This window comes from Accipiter gentilis, chromosome 24 (genome assembly GCF_929443795.1).
Source record: "Accipiter gentilis chromosome 24, bAccGen1.1, whole genome shotgun sequence".
In the NCBI taxonomy this organism is placed as follows: domain Eukaryota; kingdom Metazoa; phylum Chordata; class Aves; order Accipitriformes; family Accipitridae; genus Astur; species Astur gentilis.
Window position 1 is genome coordinate 21,867,855 of NC_064903.1, and position 12,645 is coordinate 21,880,499.

Consider the following 12,645-nt stretch of genomic DNA (forward strand, 5'->3'; position numbering starts at 1 on the left):
GTCTTGCACCAAGAGCTTAAAAAGGATATGTTCATGTTCTCCGAGCATCATCGGTTCAAGATTAAACTTCTATAATCTTCTTTTGCTTACAGCCCTTCAAAGGACCCATTCATTTTTCATACATTTATTTCTAATTTGAAATCATAGACAATTTCAAAATTTGCAAGACTAGCTCACTAACTTGGTTGCATGAAATATGATTTGCAATTGCTCAGTTTCCTGTTATAAAGCCCACAAAGTCTTTGGCTTCCTGTCTTGGACTGGAGCGAGGACAAGTGATGCATGTCAGTCAGTAGTTTTTATCAATAGGAGGGTATTTGGATTAAGAACTCATCTTAATGAATCTTCATGCACTATGGACTACTCTCAAAACCTATGGAAAACTAGAAAGTGTAAGGAAAGAAGTCCTTAAATGGGCTAAGGTCCTAGTGTTCTACATCACAATGGGATAGTACACAGCAAGGCAGTACTTGATGCTCCATATTTAATGTAACTAATGATTCAGTTGAAACAAAACCACCTCTTAAGATTGTAATAATTTTAAAGAAATATGGAACTACATAGTAGTGATACTGAAGTCACTATAAAGATCTGATGCATAATGTGTAAGGGTATGTTCATTTCAAACATTTTGGTACAGTAATTCTTAAATTAGGTATTAGATTGCTAACCAAAATATTAAAACACTTATTTTAGAGTAAGCAGATATAGAATGAATAAAATAGTTACGTTTGGATTTTAAGCTTAATGCCTGTATTATTAGTAGACTACCTAGATTTTTTTAAACGAACCACACCAGTTATTTCAATTTTTTGTATTCATTGGCTATCAAAGTCTGTAATAATAGTTAGCCACTGGAACTTTCATTTCTTTTATGCATGCCTATTTTTAGCTATGATGAAGAGCCTTTCAGAAAACACACAGAAGCAGGCAATTAGAACTGTGGAATACAGATTTTGTTTATTACTGTTTTCACTTAAATATGCTCATTTACATTCACACATGCTTTTGTTTTTATAATGAAAATGAAGGCTTCCACATTTGATTCCTTTCTCCTATGGAGTTATTTTCCAACTCTGGTGCAGGCTAAGGTCAGGGGAAGGTGTTCTCAACCAAGGTGTTTTTCACTCGTGGTAATAGTTACCATTATAATTAGCGTGTGTGCTCACTGAACCATGGTCTAGAATCCATATCTTGGGAAAAAAAAAATAGAAATGTTTATAGTGTACAACCCCTTCCCCATAAATAGGGAAGTGTGTCAAGCCATCTGCTTTTTGTGTTTTAAGTTAGTATTCTTGCAAAAAAAGCCAACCAAGACCAACAGAAAACCCCCACCTGATGCCGTTTGAATTTTAAGTGAAAATTTAAGTATTAAAATGTTGCCAGAGATTAATCTGAATTAAAACATTTTCATTTTATCTACTATATCTAGTTTAATATACTCGTTTCTAGATGAATTTTCAAGTTTCATTTTACTGAGGTAATAGTATAATTGAAAATTCATTAACAAAAAAATCTGTTTATGTTCAGAGCATCACTTTTTAACAGTGTATGTTGTTCCCTTCTTAAAGCATCATGAGTTTAAATTTTTTTCAGAATATAAGAAAATAAGGTTTGAGGTTGCTGGAATGCTTGTGTTAGGTGTGCTACTTTGATTCATCTTTTGTTCTCTACAAAGGTCTGAGTTAAGTTAGGTACAATATATAGAAAATGTATATGGATGAAGTCTTTGTTTATAGTTTGCTTGCACTCATTACCTTGTGTACATCATTTTATTACTTTTAATCTCCAGCCATGTTTGCATTTATCATAATATACTGCATAGGTGATTATGGAAGATAGTTTTGAAGTGGCCTATTATAAAATACTAAGTTCTAAGTTTGATTTATAAACACTGTCCAAGTATCGCCATCAACAGTAGCTAATCTTATTCAAAATAGTCACTTCACTGCAGTGTTGCCATAAATTCCTGTAGACTGATTTTAAACTAAAGTTACCTTCTGCCAAATAGTAATTGAAGGAGCTCTATTTCTCTGTGCCAGCTATCTGTCTCAATAAACGTAAAAATCTGTGGTTCTTTTCAGAGAGCTACATTTACTGTAGATATTAATGAGCTGTTGACATGTGAAATTTCAAGGATATTTGTGAAATGATTTAGAGAAGTAATTTGCAATTTAAAATGTGGAAATTGGCACTTAGTTTAAACTTGAAGTTGCCAAAGAAAGGTAGATCAAGACTAAAAGTTGATTACTTGAAGTGAGTATACTTCCCATACTAATTGTTCATATGCCTAGGACTTTCTCCTGATGTTTGCTATGTTTTTACTTTTGGTCCTTTGCTTATTTGCTTCTTATAATTATATATCTATATAGTTATGTACTAGTTTGGTTACTGAGGATGGGGCAGTTAGAGGTGAGGTATGTTTAGCTACATTTTGTATTTGATTTTGAGCATCTAGATTATAACATTTGTAGACTGCAAGTTTTTTGTGTACATCCTTCCTCATTGACTTACTTATCTTTCCATGTAGAGTTTAATTCAAAGGCAAAGGAGTGTCAAGATGCAGGATTTTAACTCCTCTTTTGTGCCCAGTTTGCTCTGTCTGCGTTGCATGCCTTGCTTCTTGACACTTGGTATCTTTCTTATTTTTTTGACCTTACTTTGCCTGTAGAGTACTTGAGTGTTCCTTTTGTCCAAAATTCTGTTTTATCCAGGTGTCCAAAAGCATGCTGGGCACCCTCCCTGTACCTCCTCCCTCCAAGATACCTGCTTTTGTAGTTTGTTCCACTTCTTGCTAGGCAATCTGTTTCACTTTTCCCAGAACTTTTAAAATACATAAAGTAATACAACCTGTGTCTTCATACAGCACTCTTTTTGATCTTTAGCTTCTGTGGAGTGAGGTAACTGCGTCACTACAGCAACCAGCAAGCAAAAAAGTTGCTTCTCAAAGCAGGTCAATTTCTTGCAAGAAAAATAAAGGAACTATTTAATTTTCAGTAGGGAAACCTAGGCGAAAATTCTTAATTCTGGTATCTTTTGACCTTTTTTGAAAAAGATGTTTTTATTTTGTTTTAGGATATGATCTCATAGCAAAGGTATTGGAGAGTAAAACATGGTCTTAACTGGTCCGTGATAATTACCTTTGGTGATGTTCATATCCCGGGAAGTAATGTAATGTGACTGCCACCATCACCCTTGTATTGAGCTGAAGGATCTCAAGAGCTGTTTGGGTTAAACACTTCCTCTTGGAAGGCAAGGAAGCATAGTCCACTTCTCATGCCCCTAAACACAATTACTTTGCCAGAATGGGAATTTTTAATACATGTGACTGTGTACTTAATAGGTAGCACGTGAAACTTTATGGGTTTGAAACATAAGTCATTTTGTGTTCAAATCCTTAAAATCGATGTGGCAGTAACTTCCTTTGCAAAAGACAGCTACTCTGATGGTTCGAGACTTCTTTCTGAAAGATCAAATGCAGGACAGACACATACAGGCAGCTCTTGGGAGCAATCAGGAGGCATCAGCAGCTTTTCTTGAGACATCACCAGCTTTGACTGTTAGACCATGGCTGTTATGACATGGCACTGAGAAGGGCAATCTTCTTAACAGACATAGTCCATGAAATACTTTCCCTGTTCTTAAACACGTTTTAATTGTGTATCTCGTGCTTTCCAAAGTGTTCGATTTCTCAAATTGTAGTCTGTCTTTAAGAGGACATGTTAGATATTCTCTTGGTTTGGATTTCAAGAATGTTAATCAGTTGGAAACAATTTGCAATTTCAGTGTTCTGGGTGGAAGTATTTGAAGAAAAAAATGGTGTTAATAACTGAGAAAAAAATACAAACTCATGTACAAGAAGAGAGAATTAAGCTTTTTGCAAGGTAAACCTGTACTTGGGCTACGTTTCCAAAACTTTGCAGAAATGGCTTCAGCAGTTCTGGCATTAGCTCTGAACTACAGATTGGAGATTTGAAAAATAAGAACTAAAAGCAGCAGTATTTTAATTCATATGAAAAAACAGGTAATACAGGAGAAGTTTTGAGCAAATATCATCTGGGAAATAATGTAGAAGAAGAAAACATCTGTTCTCTATCTAACTTGGTAGAAAAATTAATTTCTTAACTTCTGTTACACCTTCAAAATATCTCATGTTCTTAGTTAGATGGTAATAGAATTATAACCCTAAAAAAGGGAGAGAATATCCATCTTTGTAGTTTGCTAATATGGCAAGAGAAGAGAGGAGCTTAGTCCTTGAGATTTTGGGACAATATTTTATCTTTAATAAGGCTTTGATCTTGACCCTTACTTTAAGGAATTCCTCGGTTCATCTTCAGGGCAATTATGACAAAAATATTTGGTTACAAAGGACTCCTAAATGTAAAACCTTTAGTCAGCTCTTTTTAGAATTCTTCTTCGAGATTTTTGCTAAAAACTTTGCTCATTATATCAGTAATCATGTCTGGTCTACCTTCTTTCTGTAGTGTTTTCAGATGAGAAAATTAAGCAATCCTGATTCATTATGTAATGCCGGCTAAACTAATTAAAATTCGGGGGAAAAAAAATCTGGAAGTTGATGCTTCAAGAGAAGATTAATACTTGAGGTGGTATAGCCTAACTTGGGAGAGGTGCTCAGACACCAGAGGAAAGAAAGGACAGCTGCGATTCATTTTCCATTTGAGAAAGGCCATACTGTCTTCTCAAAACTGATTGAGCTTCAGAACAGCATTATAGAGTGCTTTGTTGGAAAGATTGATTCACATCATTGGTGGTTAAAAAGAAAAGCAGTTTCAAAGGAAAATCCGCCTGATGGACAGAGGAATGTTTACATTAAAGATGTCTGACAGCTCACAAATAAACTTCTGTAACTTTCTGTGAAAATAATACTTATTTCTCTTACTGCAAGGTTTGATTTTAAATATTCTAAATATGCATTCATTTATATTGGTATAGATTCAAGGAACCTAGTCCTAATTTTAGGCAGGTGTTTTCTGTGATTTCTGTGATCAATGGCCTTGCTTGCTCTGACAGCCAGATTGTATTCCATATTCAAGGAAACTTGCAACTAAAGCAGCAGATTCCCTTTAAAATAAATCTTCATGGCCGTGTTTTTTGGAAATCCCACAAGCGGCAGATAATATATGGATATTGAATTTCTCATTCAGTGGAATCTTGAGAAGAAGCAAGAAATTAACCTACACCATTGACATCTAAAACAAAGCTGGAGGTTATCATTGCATGCAACCATCGGTTACAGTTTTACAGATTGAAATCTGAACAGAATCAGGCATTTAATATATTTAATCCTCATTGCTTTGTATTTTGCTATTTGGTATTACGCCGTCCTTTTTAAGCCTCACCCATGTAATTCACGTAATGAGGTAAGTATGAACTCCTTTTTACAGATGATTGGAGTTTCTGGTTGGTAACAGGTCTGCAGATGGAGCTCATCTGTTTAGAGTAACCAGATTGCAGGGCAGACTACACGCATCCTCTTAACGTAGAGACCCAGTCCTCCCAGTTCGCGGCATTAACCACCACCCACGGTCTCTTGTTGAAGCCACCTTTATTCAGTGAATGCTGGATTTTGTTGTCTTTGCAAAAGATGTCCTATTTATGTTCTTCACTATTGCCTTGCAGTAGCTGGAAGACTTTTTTAGGTCAGTTTCTAGTCAGGAGCAATTAGGCATTGTTTAGCAGACATCTGTCCTTCATATGCTAAGTAAGCAACATGGTATAGAGCATCACCCTCTGGTACTATAAAGGGGCTGACACTCTTAATGAAGTCTTTGTCAGTGCAGATAAGCCTTGTCAAAAACAGCCCATCTTAAACAGTAGAATCAAACCTGAATTTAATTTTTCACTTTCATCACACTTATCTCTACAATTTAAAAGTGGAGGAGGTTATGGTAAGATTTTAAGTTCATTTGATTTACCAGTCTTCGCGTTATTCTGTAAAATGCAAAACCCATCTTCCTAAATGTTTTTTTATATTAGTGTGTGCAATAACATTAGGTATCCATTCAGGAGGGTATTTTTGATATCTTTCACACTTCTGACATGCCAGCATACAGTGCCAGAAAACAGAGTTAAATCCCAAAATTACTTTTTTATTTTGCAAGAACTAGTGATTTCTTAAAATGTAATTGCTCTGTTATTTTTCCTACCAGAGTTGTTAAATACTTAAGATGTGGTATGCATGATAACAAAAGCTAATCCAACTGATGTTTAGAGAAATATTGACAGAAAAAAATTGAAAAGGGAGAGCAGAGACTTTTTTTAACAGCAGAACTATTAATTTTCTGTGATTTAAAACAAATAAACTAATATTTTTCAAGAAAGAAGGCAGTAAATGTAAACTGAAGGGTACTCAGGGAGGTATGATCATTTTGTACAAATCAGTTCCTTTGGCTCCACCTACAGTATATGCAGTTTAATAAGAATTTTGCGAGAGCATCGTAACATTCTATAATAAGCATAATCTGTTCTGTAAGCAGTAGATAAATAATAGCGTGAACTTCCCTTTATTTGTCATAATGCATAAAAGAGATGTGGTTTCTGCTGTCTGCACCCAGTTTCAGCTTACTTAAATCTCCTTTGCATAGCCACCTCATGAAGCACTGGTAGTTTAGAAGTGGCACGCAATTATGTTAACTTCCAAATCAGCTTCAGTCAGAAGCGGTATAGCTGTGCGGACATGACAAAGCTACTAGGTCCTGCCAGAACCTGAAACTGTAGCGTGTGGTACGTATGCAAAAAATCTGAAATAGCTTTTCTGAGAACTCAGTTCAAACCGGCAGACTTGTTGGTTTGGCTCCACAGTAAGTAAAGATGTCTATGGTGATGTACGTGTTTGAGTAAGAGGTATAGAGTCAGTCTTGGCCAAGAAGCAGTATTATCTATATTTTCCTTTTACTTAAAACTTCCCATGTGCTTTTCTTAGCGTTATTCATTTTACCCTCCAAATACTTTGATTTTGGACTATAGTCGGTTTGGTCAGAGATAGGTACAAATGAGTGAAAATGGAAATTTTGCATCTCATGGAAAGTTGTGAAATATACCAGGTTTTATATTCTGCATTTGTAAAATCTGTCATGGAAATATTTTGAATGTCTCAAACTTGGCTGTTTTTTCTTTAAACTTGAAAAGGCTATGTTTTATCTCTCCATGAAGTTTCACTATTTTTTCTTTACAGGAGAAATTACTATGGTGGAAACTGGGCCAGCTTTAGTTTTTCAGGATTATTGTCCTGGATTAAAGAAAATCAGGTAAAAATTTCCCAAATTACTTCTTTTAACATTCCTTAATGTTAAATCTTGGTTGTTTGCATAATTTATTAGAAGACAAATTACCACAATGCTCTTTCTCTTTGGTAATTTGAGAGATCAAAGAGGTTTCTAGTTTCCAGCATTACTGGTTAAGACTTAACCATCTGGCCTAGCATTGTAAGACTCTGATATGCCTGGTTTATTAATATTAGTGTCTGAGACCAAACAGTCTAGTGCTCAGTCATACTTTTTTGGTTCTTGAATTTATGTAGAAGGAACTATAGTCTTGTTTTGATTCCTTTGCTAGCACCTTCTGTAAATGATAATCTGGTCTTTTCCATTTTCTGTTTGATTATTTTCCACTCTGATGTTTCAGTCCCCTTTGTTTTTCTTGTGTGCTTTCAGCTGATTCTTCTTAACTGGAAGAAAGGTAGTTACTGGATCCTTCCATTGACATGTCCTGTAACCAGGACAAAAAGATTAATGTTGATAGTGTATTTTTCAATGACGAAAGTTTATCTAATTCATGACAGTCCACTAGAAATCTTCTCAAGAGGATATTTATTTAGGAGATTGAGCACTTGGACTATATTAGCAAATGGATGTTCGTATTATTTACTGAAGCATTATGAACCTGTTGGTCCGTAGAAGATGGAACTTTTTCAGTTCAGTCTCATGTCTATTTATTACATAGTGCTACCTTCTGGCATAATCAGTGGAGTTGCTCAATGTCAGAACTTAATATTCTCAGGGTTCTGTTATATGATTTAGAGATTCCTCTGCGGACAGATTAATATAATACCCAAATCACTGTATTTTTTCATATGGTCTCCGTTCAAAGAGTTTTGTCACAAAATTTGGAACTAACCTGGGTATGGCAAACCTGTCTTTTAGTAGATCATATTCAAAGTTATATTCAACTCTATTAAAACTTGTAGTTTGTTCAACGCTGTATTTTCATTTTACTAGAGCTAGTAATGTAGTACAAATGTTGGCATTCTATAATGAAGTAACCAGCTCTAACTCTTTCAACTCAAAAAATCTGAATAGAAAAAAACATTAAGACAGTTAAGATTAGTCTTTCTTTTTTTTTTTTTCTGTAAGAGGGTACAACAGATTATTTGGGACTACAGAGATTTATAGTTCAAGACCAGCTAGCACAGTACAAAATGTAATTTTATAATTGTTCTTTGTAAGCAAAAGACGGATATCAATGATGAATGTGAAGACTGGAGAAAACTGATCCTTGAGAATGAAGAAGTTATTTCTCTTAGCAAGAAGGATAAAACTATTCAACATGTAGAAGATTTCTGTTTTGGCGAGTAAGTATAAGTATAGAAATATACAAATAATTTCATATGCTCAGAGGTAAATAATCATATTGTGCTTTTGGCTTCAAGCATTTCACCATGGTACCATATTGCATGTTGTCTCAAAAAAGTAACCATAACCTCTAAAATGTTCTTAATGTCCTTGTGCTTTTGTTGAAATTACTTGCGCTTTGTTGAAGCTAAGTGATCCTTCTTAAATGACCTTATCTGGATGCAGTATAATTTGTTGGCCAACTTTGTGAGTTGGTAATTTCCTTCTGAGTAGGAAACAGAAGTGTTGTCGTAGGTATTATTAGTAGTAGCTAGTTATGCACTGCCATCTATTAAATTTTTCCATTCTTAATATGGCTAAAAGCTGTTGTCATAGTAAAAAATTAAACTCATAACTCATAAGTACATGTAAATTGAAATAAGTACACAAGAATAGGAACACAAACGGACAGTAGTACTGTAACTATAAAATACTTAATTGTGCTAATATTCAATGGATTTAGCTTTCTCAATAAGCAGTGCTACCCATGATGCTTTAGAAGGAATTGCGTGGTCAAAGGCTCCTGGTAATGTAATAACAGTTAGCCTTTTTGGGCCGTCACCTTCTTTCTGTTTCTGAAGTAAGGTAACTCAGCTCTTACTTTACATACAACATGCAAAAAATACATGCTTTGTTTGAAATACACACTTCTGTGAATATTTGTTGCATAAGCACATGAAGAATAGTATACCATCTTAGGACTGATATGTGGTGTAAGTATCTTTTAGGTATTTGTGGAGGTATGTCTGCATTAGCAGAAGAATACAAATTTCATTTTTTATTTAGATTTTTAAAAAGAAATATGTTACTTTGTTATATGTAAGTCATGCAGAAAGTAAGCTTTTCACAGTGTCATATTTTTGAAAATCAAGAAACACTTAAAAGTAACCTTGTGAAGCAGTAATGTTGAATAGAGTGTAAGCATAGTAATAATGAATGGAAATTGTATGGGTCTCAGTTGAAAACTGAACTACTTCTTTGTATTTATTTATCACTTTTATCTTTTGGGTATTGCACTGAACCGAACACTGTTCTGAGTTCCTGAAAGGTTCTTTGGGATTGTTATGTAAGCTTAACCTTGACTCTCTTAGATAATATCATAGGTAGCTAAATGAAAAATTGGCAGATATTCATATAGAAACATGTATTTCTTTCTGTAAACGTCATAGGTAGGAAAAAAAAAAACCACAAAGGTGTGAATTATACTAATACAATCCAAAGGTGTCAGACTCAGAATATTCCAAAGTTCTATATTGCACAGTAATGGCTGCTTGACTGTATTGCAGATAAAATGTTACATTTGTTTTAAAGCAATATCACTTGAATATTGTAATTGTAATCCTGTTGCCATAATAAATATTGTACAGAACCAGTATTAAATCAGATTAAAGGTTCATGGTCTCTTAACTTTGCATATGATTTTCCTAAGAAGATGTGATATTGACTGAAGGCTGGCTCAAAAATGAGTCCCCTAGCACTAAGATTTCACATTTTGTAGAAGTGAGAATTATACTTGAGTCAGGAGAAAATAGAAGATTCTACTTTTAAGCATTTAACTTAGCCTGGGCACCAAAAAAACCCCAAAACCCAAAACCTACAAGGAAGAATGGTAAGATTAATAAAACTAGCCAAGAAAAAGTTTTCCAAAATAACTTAAAACTTCCTGAGAGAGTCAGTTATTGTGTTTCTGACAATTTACACGTTCTGGCTAGATTCTGTTGGTTTTGCTTAACTTTTATAACTCCTATGAAGTAACCATTAAACATTTATTTTGAAAGAATAAACAGCTGGGTAGCAGTATAATATACACAGTGCAAATCTGAAATGAATGGCCTTAGAACAAAGTGCATCCATCAAAGGAAAAGAATACTGTGTCTACAACAAGCTGTATTGAAAAAAGGCAAATGGCTGAAAAATAAATAGTGAACACCTGTGCTGAATAAATTAACCAGCTGGTTGGCAATTTTTCATTTGACCTATCTGAAGGGGTTGCTGTTACAAGGCATTAATAAGACACATTCATTTTAAGATATTCCTTTGTTAGTACCATTAATTGATGAATGGTGGAAGATAATATTCTAAATTTACACAACAATTTGTCTGCAGATGTATTATTTTTTTCTGAATTAGGAGAAGAATTGTCTGTACAGAAGTTCAATTTGAGTCATTTTTATAGACAGTTCTTACATTATTCAGGGATATTTGTTCCTATAGGAAGGATGTCATGAATTTAGATTATATACAGGTTTTAGGCTTTCATTATAAAATGTGTAGAGCTGCAAATCATGCAGATTTACGTATTCATTAATGGGAATTGAATAGAGATTTAAAATATGTAAATATAATGTTTCTGTTACAGTGCTTTTCGGAGTGATACAGAAAAAATACAATGTGTTGTGAATCCAAATTTTATTTTGATTTAAAAAGTAATAATAAGTATGTTTAAAATGAGATTGAATTGTACATTGAGCTTGGGAGAAGGTAGAAAGAAAACTTGCCTCTGAATTTTTGTGTTGTAAAAAGCTTTAGGATGGGTTAAATGAAAGCTTCATTCTTAGTTATTGCATTCATGGTAACAGCTTTTGCAGTTTTCACAAACACCATGTTCCAAATTCCTAAAGAAACCCAAAAATCTAAACAGAACCCCAAATTTTAATTGACTTTCATTTGTATTTTTAGGAGAGATTACTTTTTTAAAAAATATTTGAGAAAGTACTTGTCTATCTTTGATATTTTATAGTTATTTAATGCTTGCAATATGAAGCAGAAAGACATAATTAATGTACAGAAACAGACTTCTTTCATTAGTCCTTCCTTATAGCAGTTCCTGTATTTCCCAGGGCAATATTTTACCCCATTCATGAATAAGTGCTTCCTGGTGGCTCTGTACAAGCTAAGAGACTTATTCCAAACTCTTATTTTTATGAGCCCAAGTGAGTTCCTGGAGTTCGTAAGTGAGGAGCAACTTGTAAAGGATACAGGGGTTTTTTTCCCTCTTTTAACGGAAATCCTGCCCCCTGCTTCCATCGGTAAGGCTACAGATGAGAGGGAGCATTTTGACATGTATGCTGAATAATTCCTTGCTGTTCAGTGAATTTTAACTGTCCTGGGATTGAAGTTTTGTACTGTACATTTGCAGGTCACCTTTAAAATCATAGTTTATTAGCTTTCAGCCAAGTTTAAATTGTTTATTCAGTGCATTAATGGCTTGTGGTATAAAGATAAAAAGATAGTGTGAAATTATTTAATTCCTGTCATTTACAATGTCATTGATTTGACTCAGCTCGTAGTATAAACTAAAATTCTAAGTTCAAAAGTACTAGTTTCTGAAGTAGATGTCACTGAAGTTCAAGATAAAAAAGTAGATGAGATTAAAAGTGGAGGTCTGCTTTATAAGAAGAATTTTAAAGACTTGTGTTGTGAAAAGGAGATGGACTATACAGAGTAAATGTTGTGTGGTAATGTCCCTCCCTTTGACTGGCCGCCTTCATCTACTATGCACAAATTTGTAACACTTGCGTAAAACTAACATCGCTACGTGAGGAAACTTTATTCTCTATGGCTGTTACTTGAACAGCTAATTAGAATGCAAGGTCAGAGTTGAAAAAGTAATCTGAAAGTTTTACTTAAACTTCAGGTCAAAACTGCATGCTTCTCTTGTGGACTTCCTATGATAATAGATGCAAAGTGGTCCCAGTCGTATAAAGCACTTCTGTTTTCTTCAGTGAGTTTGGTTTTTAAAATATCTGAGCGTAATGACTTCAATGCGTTTGTGCATTTCAGTTTCGAAGGGTTTTTTTAATCCATAGGAAAAAAATCAAAGTGCTTTACAGTTTCTTTTTTAAAATACTGTATTTCTTTTGTTTATGTAGCTGTGTATTGTGTTTCACCATGAGAGTTTTGATTTTCATTTTAAGCTCATTCCATCTTTTGAGTCCGTGTTAAATTGGAACCCAAATTTTTGTTTTGTGGTTTTTTTTCCTCCTCAGTAAAAGTACTCCTCTTGAATTACAGC

At 34.2% G+C, this 12,645-nt stretch overlaps 1 protein-coding gene across 1 annotated transcript in view; it reads left to right on the forward strand.

Annotated features, from left to right (window-relative positions):
- CHM (CHM Rab escort protein) overlaps positions 1-12,645 on the forward strand; it is a 74,497-nt gene that overhangs the window by 14,869 nt on the left and 46,983 nt on the right. Inside the window, exons 3-4 of the mRNA XM_049827839.1 lie at positions 7,196-7,268; positions 8,466-8,590. Coding sequence (XP_049683796.1) covers positions 7,196-7,268; positions 8,466-8,590 — 198 coding nt within the window. The remainder of the gene's footprint in view (positions 1-7,195; positions 7,269-8,465; positions 8,591-12,645) is intronic.